The following is an 18660-nucleotide window of genomic DNA, read 5'->3' on the forward strand; positions in this document are numbered from 1 at the left end:
AATAGGGGGCAAATGCACAGAAAATGCACTTATGAAACATCAAACCATGTATTACAAATATATAACAACCAAAATATTATTAATATAAATGAAAAATAAAATTAATACTATGGGTAGTTGATGAAATATCTATACTCAGCAACAATGAGAGAGAGAAAGAGAGAGACAGACATAAATTCATCTGATTTTAACATAATGTAAAGTCACATCCATGCTGAGTAGCATTTCAATAAACTATGACAAAGCATGTGTCTTACCATCACTGTTGATGCATACGACCTCCTGAACTTGAGTTCCAGACCCACAATCTTTTCCATTATCTGGCTCACAGTCTCCAAGTCTCACTGCTTTCCAGTCATAGCAGGATGGCTCTTCACAGGGAATGGCTTCCAGTAAGTGAGGGCAGTTTCCAGTTGCCCCAGAACCTCCAGTGGGCTCATTCGTAATGCGCCGCTTCCTTAGTTTGAATCCTGAGTCATTAGGGAAGGAAATAAATTTATTGTTAATGCCAGAGTTCTACTATTTCATAAAGATGATTTAAATCTCAGAGTGAATGCTGGATGAGGGTAGAAGGAAGAGTCATGAGGGAACTGGATGCCGGTGTATATATTACCAAATTGAAGCAAAGTGTGGGACAACCAATCATTTATTGATAGAAGAAAGAAAAGAAGGAAGAAAGGAGAGATGGAGAGGAGAGAGGGAGGAACTAAGGACAAAGGGAAAGAAGGAAGGAGCAAGAAGAATCAAAACTATTTATGGTCCAATTATTCCCCTCTGCCCCTTTATACCACTGCATTCTCCCCCACACCTTAAAGCCCCTTCTACTGGTTAAGGTCTTATACTTATTTTCCACTCTTTATGGCATTCAGACATAAATGAACATATTTAAAGGTTTCAAGCTAATATCATAAGTGAGAGGAATCATACCACTTTTGACTTTCTGGGTCTGGTTTACCTCTCTTAGAATGAAGTATTGAATGTTGTGAGGGGATGGAAGAGTAGGACATGGGAGGAACAGACTAACTTGCAGAAGACCTTGTGGAAATTCATATGGAAACTTAGTGGAAAATTCTCCGAAAATAAATTCACATACAAATGAGTTTAAATATAGTTATTCAATAATAGAAGGATATTCTGGCTAGTCATCATATATTGTCACAAAACACTCAGCCACAAGAATGAACTTTCTTTTTTGAGATTGATGGCTACTGGGTGTCATAGATTCTCAAACATTATAGGCCATTGCCAGTGCTCTTGACTATCATTCAAAACTTGATGGTAAGATACTGTGTGAGTTGTAGACCAGGAGAATCTATGCTTGTATCAGTCTGGAAACTTTAGACACACTCAAATACTCATAGAATGTGCTGTGCACAGACCCCATAAAGAAATAGTAGCCATCCATCTTATCAGCTTTGACCCTGAAAGAGTCAATAATAACTGGCCTGGGAAGACATATCTACTGGTTCAATAGTGGCATAAATATTATGGAAGTAACAAACCACTTTCTGATTGGATTTCAGGCCCACTTCACATAAACAAAACCCATATTTGACAAATTATCAGACCAAGAAACTGTAGCTATGTAGGATATATGCCCTAGGGGAGAACTTGAAACTAGTGTTCTGCTAAATGGACATAGTATTAAAACAATCCTTTATGATTTATCATTAAACCCAAAGAAAAATAAGTCTCTAAATTCTCATCAGAGAAGCCTCTGCAGTGATAGTGATTAACACAAAGATTCACAACTGACCAAAGGACAAAGAATAAGACTATAAAATGCTAAGTCCTAAATAAGGTATCTGTGCCATATCCCCTTCTCCCCAGCTCATGAATCAGTGATAGAGGGGCCACAGGTGGCAAATGATGGTTACAAAGAAACAACGTTTTCCAAATACAGCATGGCAATTGTTCACATGAACTTATGGCAGGTTTGACAGAATACCAAGGATGCTACATTTCCTACCTTTTCTCCCTTGTTGGTCATTGCAGTTTTCGTAAGTACAAGGTCCCCAGGCAGACCAAGGTGAAACCTCACATTCAACCGGACAAGGAATGTGACAGAGCTGCATGGTGCTAGGAATAGGGCCACTGCATAATTTCGAGTCCACTGGTTTTGAAGCTGTTAGGAGAAAAATACAGACATCTCTTAATACTCACACAAAGATAGATGTTATGGTCGACACTATAATTTTTAAGTGCAGAGGAGATAAACTGAAGATGTGTCACCAAGATATTAGCTCAAGATTTCTCTGCTATTTGCTGAGAATAAAAGAACTAAGGGGAAAGAAGAGGCTAAGTGAAAAAGAAGCATGCCATCAAATAAAACTGGACTGGAAATCACATAAATTGTTTGATTTATAACTGATAGGCCTTGGAGTTAGTAAAACAAATGCAACTCTTCTAGCTATCAAAGTAATTCTTCAGGAGAATTCTAAACTTTTACATCCAAATTCTAAACAGAGTGCTTCTTTAGAGGACTGGGAATGGTAGGAAAAGGCACATAACTTTAATAAACATGAAAAAAAAATCCATTTATTGGCTTCTAGTAGAACAAACTCCTTTCCACTAAGGCCTACTGTTTTGCGAGGTGTCGCATGGACGTAGCTGAAAAGTAGATCCAATGGTGTACCTTTGACTTTCAGGTTGAAGTTGATCCAAAGATTCCCCAGAAATTTTGTCCACCCTATTATCTGAATATCTGCAAATCTAAGAGCTGCTAAGGAGTCTGAGTTACAGTTATTTATGCTTACTCATAAGTTGATAAAAAAATAAGTAAATGTTGTTTGCCATTTCCTCATTTTCTACTCTACATTAGATAGCTGCCGTTAACTATCTTTGTATCTACATATATTAAACAGCTAATGTAAAGATCTATCCATAGATTATAATAGATACAATTGGTTATATTGACTGGTTAAAATGAATGATCCAAGGAGAAATATAAAGTTTCATGGACAGGACAGGAAAATTACATCTGTATTTATTATCTATCACCAGTTGCTTACCATTAATAGCCGTAATTACTATCACTTCAAAAATGTTTTTGCTACATCTTCCTTTAGAAAAGAGAGCTTAACTCTGATAATTTGGATAGCCCAGTCTTGTAGAATAAAGGACTTAAATAAGTGGTGCTGGATAGTCCTCATTATTGTGAGGGAATACTGTCAGTTTCCAAATGTGCAAGACGGCATCTAGATACTCATAGGGAACTAAAATAATTTAAACTGCTATCTAACTTTCAAATAAAAGTACTTAAAATGTTCATGTCTTGTTAAAACTATAAGACAGGTTCAAGTACTTGAGTGTCCCTCAAGTTCCTGGACACGTAAACACAGCTAACACAAATGGCTCCTCGGGGATATGATGTTGACTCCTCTCATGGCTACACTTGATATTTAGAAGAGTATTCCAGGCTTTATTTTTGCTTTTTACTCCAACAAGCTTTTTCCTTCCATTTCTTACACACACCACAGTGGAAATAATTGACAGGGCACCAAAGCTTTGGTTAGCTGAAGCACAGCAAATATTCTCATTCAAGTCTAGGGATGTTGCAAGTGCATCTTATACAAGACAATGTCAAGAATGATGGATTTTAATGCTTTCTAACAGTGAAAATACTCTACATATCATTGACAGAAGATATATAAATAATTTTTTCATTTCTCTGAATATAAAAATTCTAAGACATAGTGATACATATTTTCCAATAGTCAATCTAATTGAAGATTATACTAGAGAGAAAAATATGTAATATCAAGTTGAATTCACTGAAAATTAAAACAAATAAAAACCTTAATTTGTAAAATCTTTGACACTGAAAAAACTTGCTTTACCGAGATCTGAATAGTTTCTAAAGCTTTGAAATTATAATATAATTGCATCATTTCCCCCTTCCTATTCTCCCATCTGATCTGTCCTACAAACCTCACCTTTCTCTTTTTCAAATTCATGGCCTGTTTTCCATTATATCATATACATATATTTCCAAGTATAATGAATGCATTCTGATCCATCTATATAATGTTACATATGTATGCTTGCAGGGCTGATCATGTTGTGTTAGCTAACCAATTGGTGTCAAATACCTTGGGGAAGACTATTATTTCAGATTTCAGCATTTCTTAATGGCCTGTAGTTTTTTTGTCTAGAATTGAGGCCTCCTGAGTTTTCTCCATCCATGTTTGAATGCCTCTTGGTGTTATTCTTGCATAGCTCATGCTTAGGCAATCATGCTGGTAAGGTTTCATGTGTATAGCTTCTGACATTCTTTGAAGACACACTCTTATGAACTCTGTTTCTCTGGCTATTACAATCCTCCCAGCCCACTGTATTAGGTCAAAACCCTGTGTGTCCACCTTTACTTATTTTTATCAGAAGCTTAATTTTAATTTTGATGCATTCCAAATGGATTAATAATTTGTCCACAAAACTCCTGGGCATTTAGAAGAGGAAGTGATGAATAAGGGTTAAAGAGAGTACTGTTACTGCCAAATACTCTTGAGTCTTGCTCAACTGTTAAGTCAACTAAGTCAATGCTGTGATAATATATCTTCTAACTGATTTCTATTTAGTAGATATAATTTTACACATAAAACCTTTTCATTAATCAGAGATAGAAAGAAAAAAACATGTTTGTATATATTTATAGTCCTTTTGTTGTCTGTTTTCTTATAACCATTTTATGTATTGATTAATGTAAATCTCCAACAGAACTTGAATTTCTAAAAATTATGTTAATTTTATAATTGCTGTTGTCCCATGTTTCATATATATATATAAATATATATTAGATGATTCAATATTTTTCACTGGCTTTATATTGTCAAACACTGAGATATGAAATCTAGACGGACCAGTTTTCACTCTTGTGACTTAAGTTTTGCTTGTAACATGATGAAGATAAAATTTATCTAATACAGTTTTAAGTTTTATTGCTGACATATTAATATATTGTGTTTTATTATAAGATTTAAACATAATTAAATGTACACTTTATGCTTCATGAGGTTACAGTGTCAGAATTTCTTGGGGACATCAAAACAAAGAAACAAAACTCAACACACAGTGAAACATTTGTAGGTCTGAAATATTTTTGGACTTTGTGTGTTCAGAGCAATTTAAAAGGAAACATATTATTAGAAGAGACAAACATTAAGACTTCTACTTCCATTAAATTGTCAACATATAATTTTTAAAACTAATATTTTATTTTTAGATAATTCTGTCCTGTTACATTCACTTTATCATGGTAAAATGTGACAAAACTAATATACAATCTGAATTGTCCGAATACTGACATTGGATATTGCAGGTAAATGTGAGTTTGAAGAGTATGCCTATGCAACACACTTAACTTGGGCTCTATGTCCAGTGCTCTGGCCTCATCTGGCAACTTCTTGTTGCATGTTCTCATTTTAAGCTCTGGCTAGTACCTCACAGCCCATCCACAACCTACAAATCTTAACTGTGCCACATTCAACCTCTCTACCCCAGGTTCCCCATATTTTGTGCCAGGATGTAGATATGTGACTCCACCTAAGTCATTCCCTCACCTCCACACACCTTTTCCAATCCCCAAGATACGTTCAGGGTCTCACATCCAGTGCCCGGGCCTAGTCTGGACAGCTTTGCTTTGTATTCAATATCTAGGCTGTAGCTAGGACACTACAGGAACCCTGTGTTCTACATGCAGTCGTTCCACCAAATCAGGTCCTGCACATCTTACGATAGGAACTAAATGGGTAAGCTTGCCTGATCTCTCCCCCCATGGAACTCCCTGACACCGTATCTACTGCCAAACTTCAGGTTTGGGCCATGACACATCCTATGTGCCAGCTCAGCCCCTTGAAGCTGCCTGACTTCTCTCTACCTAAGCCATATCTTACCTTTAGGCCCAAATCTGACCCATACATCCTGTGCTCTGCTCCAATCCATCAGACACAGAACAAAAAACAGGTCCACAGGCACAGATTTCATCACAAAACTGCGGAGTATAAAAGACCATGGAAGTATTTCCTCCCACAAACCCATTAGTCCTAAAGAAATGTCTGCCAAAGATAATTATCTATCTGAACTCCAGGACAGAAAATTTAAAAGAACAATAAAAACATCAAAGAATTCAAGTTTAAAGATGATACAAACAACTCAGTGAACTAAACGCCCAAGTGATGTCCCTCATCCCCCATAACACAAACATAAGGTTGATGAAAGTGATGACAATAATCCAGGATTTGAAAAGAGAATTCACTAAATATGTAGAAACCTTAAACTTAACTCAAGCTGGAATAAACGTGGAATTGAAAAACTCAATAACTGAACTAGAAAACTCAAGGGAAAGTCTCAAAAGTCAAATGAATCAAAGAGAAGATAAAGACTCTAAGATAAAGTACAGGAATTAGACCAAACAAACAAAGGCTATGAAGAAAATGAAAACACAGAAATCAGCCTTTAGTTCAGTTAGATAGTTAATGGTTACTACTGACATGTTGGTGCTACCTGTTGTACCTTTACTCAAGGCTTACCAAACAGAAGAGAAATAATATGTGGTACTAGAAACCTTAACAGCTTTCTAGAGCTACAGAGGTCATGAACCTTAGAAAGCAATCTACTACTAGCAATTTTCTAGACTAGTAAAATTCCTTACTATGGCTCAAATTATATCTGCAGACCCAAAGGTAAGTGTAACTGTTGTCTGTCATCAAAGAAGCCTTTCTTACAGAAAATGAATACCATCATAGATTGTGTGGAGTTCAGTTCTGACAGATATATCTATATTATAATTGCTGCCTCTACGTCTAAGAGGACACCAGAGAAGACACGACAGAAAGATTTTAAGAACCAAAATACCAGAATGTCTTCCATTAAACCGTCTTTTCTAGAAGCAGTTATATTAATAAGGCCAGAAAAATCATATTATCAATGGATTGGCTAACATGGAATGGGGAAATTTTGTGGGCTGCCACCTCTAAACAAAGAACTACAGAAAGACCAAGAAAGAAGGAAAGAAAAAGTCTTTTACTTATAAGAATAAATGAAGAGAAATTTTAGACCAATGGCAAAGATCAGTTCATCAACAAAATTACAGAAGACTTACATAAACAAAGAAACCATACATCTATACAGATGTCAGAAGCACACACAACACCAACTGGACAATAGCAGAGAACGGAACTCTCAGCAGCATATCAGAGTTAAAATTCAAAGTATACAGAATAAGAGTATTGAGAACTGGAAAAGAAACAAAACTTGCAAGACCATATAAAGGAAATTACATTAACAGTTGATTTCTCAATGCAAACTTTAAAAGCCAGAGGAACCTATAGCAATGCATTCTAAGTTTTAAAAGAGCACAAATGCTAATCCAGCAAAATTATCTGCCATAGCTGAAGGAGAAAGAAACAATTTCAATGAAACAAACAGACGTAAACCATTTATATCCAACATAGTCTAACAACTAAACAACCTGAACAGAATACAGGAAGCAATACTCTGCTGAAGAGAGAGATAAGCATAGCAAACAGATTGCAGAAAGAAAATAAATAAAGCAATAAAGCTATAATTACTGCAACACAAAGTACTCCTGAGAACATCACCACCATCACCAACAAAAACATAACTATAATCAACAGCCATTTTTCAGTGACTAATACCTCTAAAATTAATTGCCTCCATTCTCCAATTAAAAGCTGGAGACAGACTGACTGAGTGGATGAAAAAAACAAATTCCATTTATCTACTAGCCTTGATTTTCACCCAAGCCATCCATGGTGACCCAAAGATCGTTACTGTTTGGAGAGTGATCCTAGCGCTGCTAGGATAGCTTCTTGCACAGTGCTGAGATCCTAAATTAGGTGTTTGCAAAAGTTCCTCATTTACTTTTCATTAGAATATTTAATATTCGGTGATTCGTTTGAAAGTCACTTTCTTAGGAATCAGACTGTGCTTGAATTTGCCTGTTTTTAACTGCAAAGTGAATGTGATCATAGATGTGTTTCAGAAACTTGCATGAGGTTCTTCTAAAATATTCCAATACAGGATTTTTGTTCCCTTTATTTTAAAAAAATATTCTTTTCTTATCCTTTTCAGCTGTAGATTCTAGCTTTAACGTCAGAATTATGAAACAGAAGAGACTATTGGTGAGGAAAGAGCTAGCAAATTAACATTGATTATTTTAAGATTTATTTATAGATGGCTTTATTTTGTCTTATTGTTTAGGATTTTTGAGTCAAGATTTTTGAGACCATATCTCAAGCTAGCCTAGAAATCACTATGTAGTCCAGGGTGAATTTGAACCATTGGGAATTGTTTTGCTTTAACCTTTGGTGTTCTTTAGTGATTAGCTATCAGCAGTGTTTTAAAAGGTAGATGAAAACTTCCAAGGCAGTAGACTCTTAACCAGGAGAGCAAGATCAGTAATGTAGGATTCCCCTCTGTATTCTGTGAATTCCATTGGTTAATAAAGAAACTGTCTTGGGCCTGCACAGGGAATAGAGGTAGGTGGGGTAAACTCAACTGAATGCTGGGAGAAAAGAGGCAGAGTCAGAGAGTTGCCATAGAGCTGCCCCTGGGCACAGGCACACTGAAACTTTGCTGGTAGGCCACGACCTTGTGGTGATGCACAGATTAATGGATTTGGATTAAATTAAGATGTAAGAGTTTGGTAGTAAGAAACTAGAACTAATGGTCCAAGCAGTGATTTAAATAATATAGTTTCTGTGTGATTATTTCATGGGCTGAGCAGCCAGGAACCAACAAGCAGCCTCCCTACAACAGACCACAACACAGTTGCTCTTCTTATGAGAATGCTGCCTGTCAGAAGAATCAGAGAGCATCACAGTATAGGACTTGTTAGTGGTCTTGGCTTCAGCCTTCACTGCTGAGCTGGAAAGTTAAGTGAGACTGATTCTTTCCATACAGACTCTGTTCTGTCTCACAGGAGTTAGCCCTTCCCATGGTCCATTCAATTCCTTGAACACTGTGGCATTATCATCTGAAAGAAGAAAAACTTCTCTAAGGGCCCAGTCTTTGGTTGACCTCTTCTTTCACTTCAAGGACTTGTGTGGTGTTCCTTTCCTGTTGCCATCAGTCATGTTCAGGAACATAGAAGCAATTCCAGATTCAGGGTCACAGAAGCAACTGTGGTCATGGTGTGACTCATAAAATAGAATGGTACAATCTGTTTAACTACTTACAGAAACAAAAGGAGACATTTTCTCACTGACCCTGTTTCATAAAAGATAAGGGCACTCATAAACATGAGATTTTCAAAATACACATCTCTAGAGAAACGGCAATCATTGTTAGTATTTAAACCTAACATATTATGTCAGCAGCTTGACTGGAGCCTCCAATCCTACTACACAGACACACCATCTGTTGCTTCCCTGCAAATACAATTTTTCCTGCATTTCCCTCTTTGAAACAGGACATACTGTAGAATATCACATATAAAAACTCCTACTGAAATCTTTCAACACTTCTTATTGACTCAAATTTCCACTTATAATGGCCCTAACTAAAAGAAAGGTGTGAATAGATACTGTAAATTAAAATAATCACCTCCCAACATGCATATTACCCAAAATATGATAGAACATTAGCATTTAGAAATTCGAAGAAATACAGTCTTCTTAAAAGTTAGTGTTTAAAAAAGTGAATATCAAGTCAAATAATATTTTCAATCAGTTCCACACACTGGCTAATCTACCTCATTAGCTACTGCAGCTACGCAACTAACTGTATCTTTCATTCTGCTAGGGCTACTAGTACAAATTTTCACAGATGAAGTGACTCAAGAAACAATGTGACAACTTACTATATCTAAACTGATGCTCTGTTGGTGGGTGGAGTATCGGTTGTGAGGACAGAGATATGGGTTTATTCACTAGGAGTCTTTTCAATACTACAACATGGGACAAGTGGCTTAGACCCAAGTTTGCTAGTGGAACAGAACAAATACAGAAAATAGAGAAAGGGGGATTTCCTGAGCAGTTGTAATAAAGAAAGAGGAGACAAGAATGGCTTCAGAGAATTATTTTAAACATGTCATAGGTAGATTGACTGCACTGGCTTGTGTCTCACTGCTCCTGACTCCCTGTACTATAGTGAATCTATGTCTCACGCCTCCTTTCAGTGTGTCTGTGGACTGTACTCTATTCCACACTCATTATGGCAATCCCCCTCACTTCCTATTTGGCTTTGCTTTATCTTCATTTAATCCAATCCTCCAGCAGCTGCCATCTGAACTCGCAGGTTGGATTCAAATATTGACCACATTAAAACAACAGAAATTTCCTTCTATGCTCCTTCTTTGTCAGGCTGTAACATGATGGGTGATATTTCCTTGTCCACTCTTGATTGAATTTGTTGTCAAATCTGTGCAAAGTCTTCTTCAAAAAACTGCAGTAAAGCACGACAAGCATTTCAGCTCTAATAAAAATAAACACCAGTTGTTGCCGTGATACTATCTTCATGAGGTACTATAACTTTCTGAGATGTGAGAAAATCCCGAGGCGCAGATATGATTCTCATGATCCATGCTGAGGTTTGGAACAGTAGGTTTTCAGTCTTCAGCACATGAGGTAAGGGAAGAAGAAGTGGACTTCTAGGAATCATTTTCCAAAAACATGGGTTCCCTCTTTTTGAATAAAAACTTAGGAATAATCTAGGGCTGGGGACTTTGAAAGTGCCCTTCAGATGATCCCCATGCAGTAAAACTCAGGCTATTTTTCCAAAGCAGTTTGAGAATTGCAGCTAAATTGAACCACAGGACGCCACAAGGCTCTCTTTGGCTTCGTGTTGCCCATCAGAAAGAAACGAAAAGCACTCCAGAGCGGCTGTATGCACACCAGTGAAGGATTGCTTGCCATTGTCGTTGGTTACAAGAAGCCAAAGAAATTTCCTAAGGGGTTTATTACTTCTTTCTACTGGTAAAAGAGTCATAGATACTTTTCTGATTCCTAAACCCACTTTTATTTACCACAGCATATAAAAGTGAGTTCTGTGAAGAAACAGTGTATTCAGATTAATACAACTGCTTAGAGGATTGATGCTGGAGATCCTAAATGGTCTGTCGTGGAAGATCTCAAAGCCTGCCTGTCTTTGTGGAGGATGACACCCCCTCCACACACACACTTCATCTTTCTAGGCTAGTACAGTCCCATTTCAGGCAGAAGTATAAAAATAGTCTATTGAGAAAAGGGAGGAAGGGAAAAGGAAGTTTCCTAAGGCAGTTGTTTCTGTTTATCCCCCAACAACCAGCTCTAGTTGTGTTGGTTTTTAGGTCTCTCCAGTCCTAACTTGCTATGTAAAGGCTAATAACCCTTTAGGGCCCATGAATCACAATGCTTCAGGAAGAATTAGCATTGTTCTCTGAGTAACTGAATAGATTCTTAGTCTTGCTGCTCATTAGAATCAGCTGGAGATTAGACATACTGTGTAGGGTAATGGTTCAGAATAAGGTCCAAACACCAGGATTCTTTTTTTTTATTGATTTTATTGAGCTCTACATTTTTCTCTGCTCCTCTCCCTGTCTCTTTCCTCCCCTTCAACATTCTCCAGTGATCCCCATGCTTCCAATTTACTCAGGAGATCTTGCCTTTTTCTATTTCCCATGTAGATTAAATCCCTTAGGGTCCTCATTGTTGTCTATGTTCTCTGGGATTGCAGTTTGTAAACTGATTTTCTTTGCTTTATGTTTAAAAACCACTTATGAGTGAGTACATGTGATATCTATCTTTCTGGGTCTGGGTTACCTCACTCAAAATGATGTTTTCTAGCTCCACCCATTTGCCTGCAAATTTCAAGATGTCATTTTTTTTTTCTGTTGTGCCACATTTTCCTTATCCATCCTTCGGTCGAGGGGCATTTACGTTGTTTCCTGGTTCTGGCTATGACAAACAAAGCTGCTATGAACATAGTTGAGCACATGTCCTTGTGGCACAATTGAGCATCCTTTGGGTATATACCCAAAAGTGGTATTGCTGGGTCTTGAGGAAGGTTGTTTACTAATTTTCTGAGAAATCACCATACTGATATCCAGAGGGACTGTACCAGCTTGCACTCCTACGAGCAATGGAGAAGAAGTGTTCCTTTACCCTGTAACTTCTCCAACATAAGTTGTCATCAGGAACACTAGGATTCTTAAGGGCTATTCATGTGATTTAATGAAAAGGTAGCTTGCCACCCACTGCTCTGTTTGGACTCTTCTGCTATTCCTATTGAGCAAAGTCTGAACTCAGCTTATTCTAGGCCTGTTCTAGTGTTTTCCTTTTCTGTCTCAAATCATTACTATTTTTTTAAATGTTCTTGTAGATTGGATATGTTCTTATCTAGTTTCTGTTGAAATTATCTCCAATAACAAATCAATAGTCCCTCCTACAACCTATTGTGAAGATTTTTGCCTTTATAAACATCTCTTTGTCTTTCATATTAATGTTCAGTTGATGGAAAATCTAACTGCATAACTGCAGTCATTCAAAATAATGCCTATTAATTTCTCTATAGTTTTCATCTACATTTTTCTGTTGAAAATACAAAACTCTCTCTCTCTCTCTCTCTCTCTCTCACACACACACACACACACACACACACACACACATTACTTGTCTTTAGTATGGGGAATTGAGCCTAGAACCTTGCGTATGTCAGGAAGGTACCATGTTCTGAGCAGTGCCTGAGCAGTGTCTTTTGCTTTTGTTAAATTTTTAAATTTTGAGACTGGGTTTCACTCAAGTGTGCTGGCTTGTGTCGGTCTTAGTCTATAACCCAGGAAGGCCTTCAACCTGCAGTTTTTCCACATTATCAGGCCTGCTTTATTGAAGTGATATTTAAGTGTCATACTTATTTCTTCAATATTTTTTTTCTAAATCTTTATTTGCGGGTTTAACAACTTTACTTCTAGTCCTTATCACTATTATTGTTATTATTATCGTCATTATGTTTTAAGTGCAATATTTCCATGTATTTAAAATTGATTTTGCTCTGACAATAAAACGAACATATCCCTATCAACCTCCACGAGAAGGGTATTCATCTTCAGCTTTCAGAATTTCCATTTATTCTCAAGACATCTCTGGGAAATTCCAAATATCACACAAAGAAATGGAATGGCTGTGCTTCCTAGTCTCAGGTCACTTAAAGCTAAAATGACAGCCCCATGTTTAAATATCCACTACACTTGGCATTTTAGAACTACTGGTTGAGGAGGAAAATATGCCAGCATAACCCATTAGAAAAATCTATGGGCAGAATATACTGTGGTGATTTGGTCTTCCAGTTTTGCCTTTCTGGGGCTTCTCATAGAGTAAAATGTGAACAGAACACTTGGCAAAATATTGAGAGGAACATCCACACCCAGAGGTCTGGTATCAAATGTATTTAGCTAATTTTTATTTTGAGGTCATTTCTGAGTCCATTCTTGAAATCCTCATAGGACCCTCTCAGGCATGGTTTTCCTCGGCTTGTGTCTCTGGGAGGGAATTATTCTACAGTGGTCTCAGCTGCTCTGCAGATGGGAAGTCACATTAATTTGTCAGGAGTTAGGCTTGACCACCTGGCATCAAACAAATCTGAGGAGCTCCTAATATGAAGAGCGAAGTGGGTTTCTCTTCAAGACTACATGATTTAGTTCCGCTGGGTGAAGCTGTCTGCAACAGAGGAGATGGGGGAGGTTATGAAGCCATGGGAAATTAGCATCTTCTGAGGGAGGATAGAGAAAGTGAGCCCTGCATTCTCACCCAGTTCCGTGGGCTCAGCTCTCACTGTAGGCATACCTTTCCTGCATTAAAGCTATTTCTGTACAGCATCTAGCAGTCTTGTTGAAAGATAACCTACTCTAAATCACTGGCTTTACCTAATATTTTAGATTATATTAAATGACAACTTATTGTATGTCTGATATGATCCCACTGCAGTAAATGGATTCTTTTATTTAAAGTCTCACCAATTCGTTCACAGGGAAATGTAATAAATCATCCAAGAGCACGCGACTTACACATTCTATTTTCACTTGTGTACTCCTAAGAGCTTCATAAGAAATGCTTTTAGCTGTCATTTCTTTCAAGAAGTCAGCTTGGCATAATTTATAATAAAGGATATTTTCACTGATAGAGAATTCTGAATTTCTTTTCAGCAGATGTTCCATTGTTTCAAGTTTTCTATTTTCTCTGACAAGATTTCCACCCGCATTTGTTACCTCCATTCACGTGTGTGAATTGCACTTGATTTTTCCATTTTAGTTGCTAGTCTGCCACAATTAAAGCCAATACACCCCCACCGTTGTGCTTTTGTATGCTTTCTTTTGAGACATGCTGAGTTTCATAGATCTGTAAGCTGAATTGTTTTTCAACAAATTTGATAAAATTTTGAATGCTATCTATTCTAACATGTTTTCTGTCAGACCAGTCTTCCTCTGTAATATCACTACCACACATACTACATGCATTTCTTAATACCAGCCATTTGCTGTTCCTTTGTCTATCCTGCTTAGTATTCGTGCTTTCCTTTCTTTAGATCTGATCATTTCTATTTCTCTGTCTTCAAGAACAATAATCTTTTTGTTTATTGAAACACAGATTTTTCTATTTTCTTTCACACCACTTAGATTTAGACTTGTTTTTCAGTCTCTAGTTGCTAAGCCCACTCTATGAGTTTATTTATTGCAGAGTTGGAGCATCATTTATTTCTACATTCCTAAATGACTGCTTAGCTCCTTGTACCCCTGTGCATTCATTCTCCTAGACAAGTTTTCCAGTTAAGCTGGTGTTTCTTGCAGCCCTTGTCTACTGATTCTTGTATCTGAGCCATTTCAGTGTTACTTCCAGTATTTTTTTTTTCTTGATGGAGGGTGTCTTACTATATTTCTAGTCATAGACAGCAACATTTAATCTACTTTATGAACAATGCATGATAAAGGGTCTGGGAGATACACCTATTGTTTATAATACATTGTTTATTTGACACCTAAAGATTGTGATGATTCTGTAAAGTTTGATATCATTTGTGTTAGGCCTAGTTTCAAATTTTAGCTCAACTGAGACAGTATGGCCCTTACTTTTAACCCAATCTATTTAACAAGTACTGCTTACCTTACTTGGATATTGTTAACACTGGACTATGGCGATTATTTCTTTGTGCTCTAACAAATAAAGCTTAATTGAAGATCAGATTGTGGAGCTAGCCACTAGCTAACCATAAAAGTCTGGAGGTCTGTACAGACAGGCAGAAAGTGATATCTATGGTCAGAGAAAGAAATATAAGGCAGGTGGAGACAAGGAGTTCAGCCCCTTTTTTGACTGAGTTGTTGGCAAGGCAAGAGTTGGCTGTGGCTTGCTCCTCTGTCTCTCTGATCTTTCAGCATTTACTCTGATATGTGATCTGGGTTTTTATTATTAAGACCAATTAGAATTCACGTTACATCGAACTGTATCTTACTTCTCAGTTGTGCAGCTAAAGGTTACCACTGTGCCTCCAGGAAGCTTTCTTCCTGTACACAGACAGCCACACTCAAGTCAAGGACTTGTGGAGTGTAATGTATAGACAGCTAGACTCTGCTTCTTGCCCTGCAAAGCAGATCCCCACGTTCTGTGTCCTATCCTCAGACCCCAGCACTGCAGCAGCACAAAATCTCGATGCTTGACTCCTTTGCATAGCTCGTCCCGACACAACATTTCTCTTTCCTTCTCTGTGGTAGGAAGAATCTCTGGAGAAACACAGATGAAACTGTAAAGCTTTGCTCACAATGTTCACAATCATGGCTGGTTTTTTTTTAACAAAATGTATGAAATAGCTATTGTACATGTTTTGTCAAATGTCAGAGTTTTATTTATTGGGATGTTATTAGTTACATTATTGTCAGGAAACAGAAGTCAGAAGCATTTTGCTGATGACGTTGAATAATTACTTGCTAGGTTTTGTGTTATATTAATAATTATGCATGCTTTAGGTCTTTTGTCCCTAGCTAGTCCTGACAGAGTTTGGATTAGTTGCTAATCATATTTATTGATGACTTGACTTCATTACTGAGCGCATTTTTTTCTTTAATAAAGTATTTACTGAACACGTAGTAGCTCCATTTTAACCCTCTGCACTGTGCACATGGTTATATGATATTTTCTTGTTTATTATAATATGGTTCCTTCAATTAAAATCATTTGGCAACAGAGAGAATTTTGTGGGGGTTGTTAACAGCCGTTTTCAAAATACATAATAGTGTCCATAATACACAGAGCACTTGCTAAACAGACAGGAGTGAATGCACACATGAATTACAATATTTGGCACCATCAGAAGGGTAACCTTAATACATCACTGGCTTTGAGACTGAATTAGAATTTTTAAGGCAAATATTCTAAAAGTAGTATCTGGAGGGGAAGTATCTTTTTCCAACTTCCAACTGGTTTGCTCTTAGTAATCCTAAATCCACAGCACTGCAATTAAAAGTATACATTCAGCTCCTTGGCTCTCCCCCTACAGAAGCCCCTACCCTAAGAGAAAGGTCACCACTTGAACAGTCCAGGTGAACAAGAGAATGGGTAACACCATAGTAGCTGTGCCACTAGAGGGAGTCTCTAGCAAGAGCCCCTGGTGTCGTACCAGGTAGGCAGAATACAGAAAAGGTTATCTTTCCCCAGGGGTCATGGACATCTGGTTCACCACCAGGGTATTCCTTAGCAGTAATTGTACTTATTCATAGGCTTAGACTCTATCAGCAAATAATTGCAAACCACTTAGAGAACCGTTTCACATACTGTAAGCATTGAACATCCCTCTTTTCTTCCTCCTCCCTGTCACTATAACTTCAAACAAAATTGAAGGTCCTTAAACATATTCTATTTGTTATCAGTCATAGCAAAAGCATAAAAGAAATACCAGGGGTACTCAGAATCGACAATGATGTGATTTCTCGGAAGAGGCGAGTTAGCATTCTTATATGGTCTTCAGGATAAGATGATCACCAAGCATATATTTATGTAACTTAAGGTGTTGACTTTAATTCTGACTCGTGAACCAATGCTTTTGGAGCACAGATTCTATCTCTAAACTTATAACAGTGAGTATAAACATAACCATTATAATAATTGTGAGGTTCCCTGTGCTTATGAGATAATAGGAAGCAGTTTCATAGGAAAAGTGCAAGTTTCTGGTTTGGAAATCAGAAAGAAAATTTGCCCGCTGGCCTTTATGAAGAGAGCGCTGTAAGCATATTGAATTACAGATGCATGCACATCTGACTAGGTAAACTTTTATCTTTCCCTGCAACAATGCCCCTGCAGAAGAGAGGTAGTATTTTAGGCAAGCTCATATGTTTGTAAAGCCTTACAACTTTCATTGGAGAACATCTTTCCTCTAATTTCATACATGGGCTTAGTGGAGACATAGGCATTAATGCTGTACTTTGTTAAGTCCTCTTCCTTGTCCTCATTGCAATCTACTTTCATATTAATGTAGTAACAAGCTATAGAAATTGCTTTAAAATGAGTCTTTTTTGTGAATTCATTATAATATTTATTACATTGATTTCCAAAATAATCAGAAATATATTTTATTATTTCATACAATATTTTTTATAAAACAAAAATAGCATAGAAGACTGCATCTTTTCTTCCTATTAATTTTTTTTTGTGTGTGTGTGTGTATGAGTGTGTGTGTGTGTGTATGTTGTGAGTTTTTATGCAGCATATGGTATAGTGCCTTTGCAGGCCAGATGGGGGCATCAGATCTCATGGACGTGTAGTGACAGGTGGTTGTGAAACACCAGATGTAGGTACTGGGAGCTAAACCCAGATCCCCTGGAAGAGCAATAAGCTGGTGCAATCAAGTCTCTAACTCTGAAAACTGTTTCTTATTAGAGAAAAAAGGAAAATCAGGCAAAATTTAAGGTACTAATTTTTCATTTTCAAGCTTTATATTTTTGTATTTCTGCTTATTTCTGAGATTGTAATTTAATTTCTTTTTTCCATTTCTTTTCATTTCCTCACCCCAAATTCTTCCATATCAAGCTTGGCCTCTTTTTTCATTAATTGTTTCAGCATATATATATATATATATATATATATATATATATATATATATATATAACTTTATATATATATATATATATATATAAATTTAATCATAACCTGTTGAGTCTATATAATGTTACTTGTACTATATTTTCAGGGCTAAATGTTTGTAAGTAAACAAAAAATTGGTGTGGTCCTGCCTGTGAAGACCGCCTCTTATGCTCTCAGCCATACTCAAGAAACCACAACCAATCAAAAGGCAGAGTTGTGGAGCCCAGTCTCAATGAATGCATGTACAAAACATTCTTCTGTAACTAAGACTAAAGGAATATTGTGTAATAGTTGGCAGAAAGGCTGTGAGAGCCAGAGATTATGGAGTTTACTGTGAGATATTTTTCTCATAGTAATATCAAAAGTTATATCCATAAAGTCTCATCAACATGACTGCATGACCATGAGTTGAACAAGGGTGGCACCAATGAACCAAAGTGGGTGAGCAAATGTCCTTAACCTTACACAAAGAACTAAAGACAAATGAGTTAAGGAATTTTTAGACATTAACTCAATTAAAGAGTTCACAAGTCCAGTAAAGAATTTGACTTTTGCAATAGTTATTTGAACTAGCATGTCAGAACTTATGAATCTGCTATTT

General features: G+C 36.9%; 1 protein-coding gene across 1 annotated transcript in view; it reads right to left on the reverse strand.

The window, feature by feature from the left end:
• Thsd7a (thrombospondin type 1 domain containing 7A) overlaps positions 1 to 18660 on the reverse strand; it is a 411960-nt gene that overhangs the window by 147968 nt on the left and 245332 nt on the right. The window contains exons 5-6 of the mRNA XM_048448971.3: positions 1970 to 2125; positions 258 to 470 (exon numbers count right to left, since the gene is read on the reverse strand). Of these exons, the coding sequence (XP_048304928.3) occupies positions 258 to 470; positions 1970 to 2125 (369 nt within the window). The remainder of the gene's footprint in view (positions 1 to 257; positions 471 to 1969; positions 2126 to 18660) is intronic.

The sequence above is a fragment of the Myodes glareolus genome, chromosome 25 (genome assembly GCF_982192425.1).
Source record: "Myodes glareolus chromosome 25, mMyoGla1.1, whole genome shotgun sequence".
NCBI lineage: Eukaryota > Metazoa > Chordata > Mammalia > Rodentia > Cricetidae > Myodes > Myodes glareolus.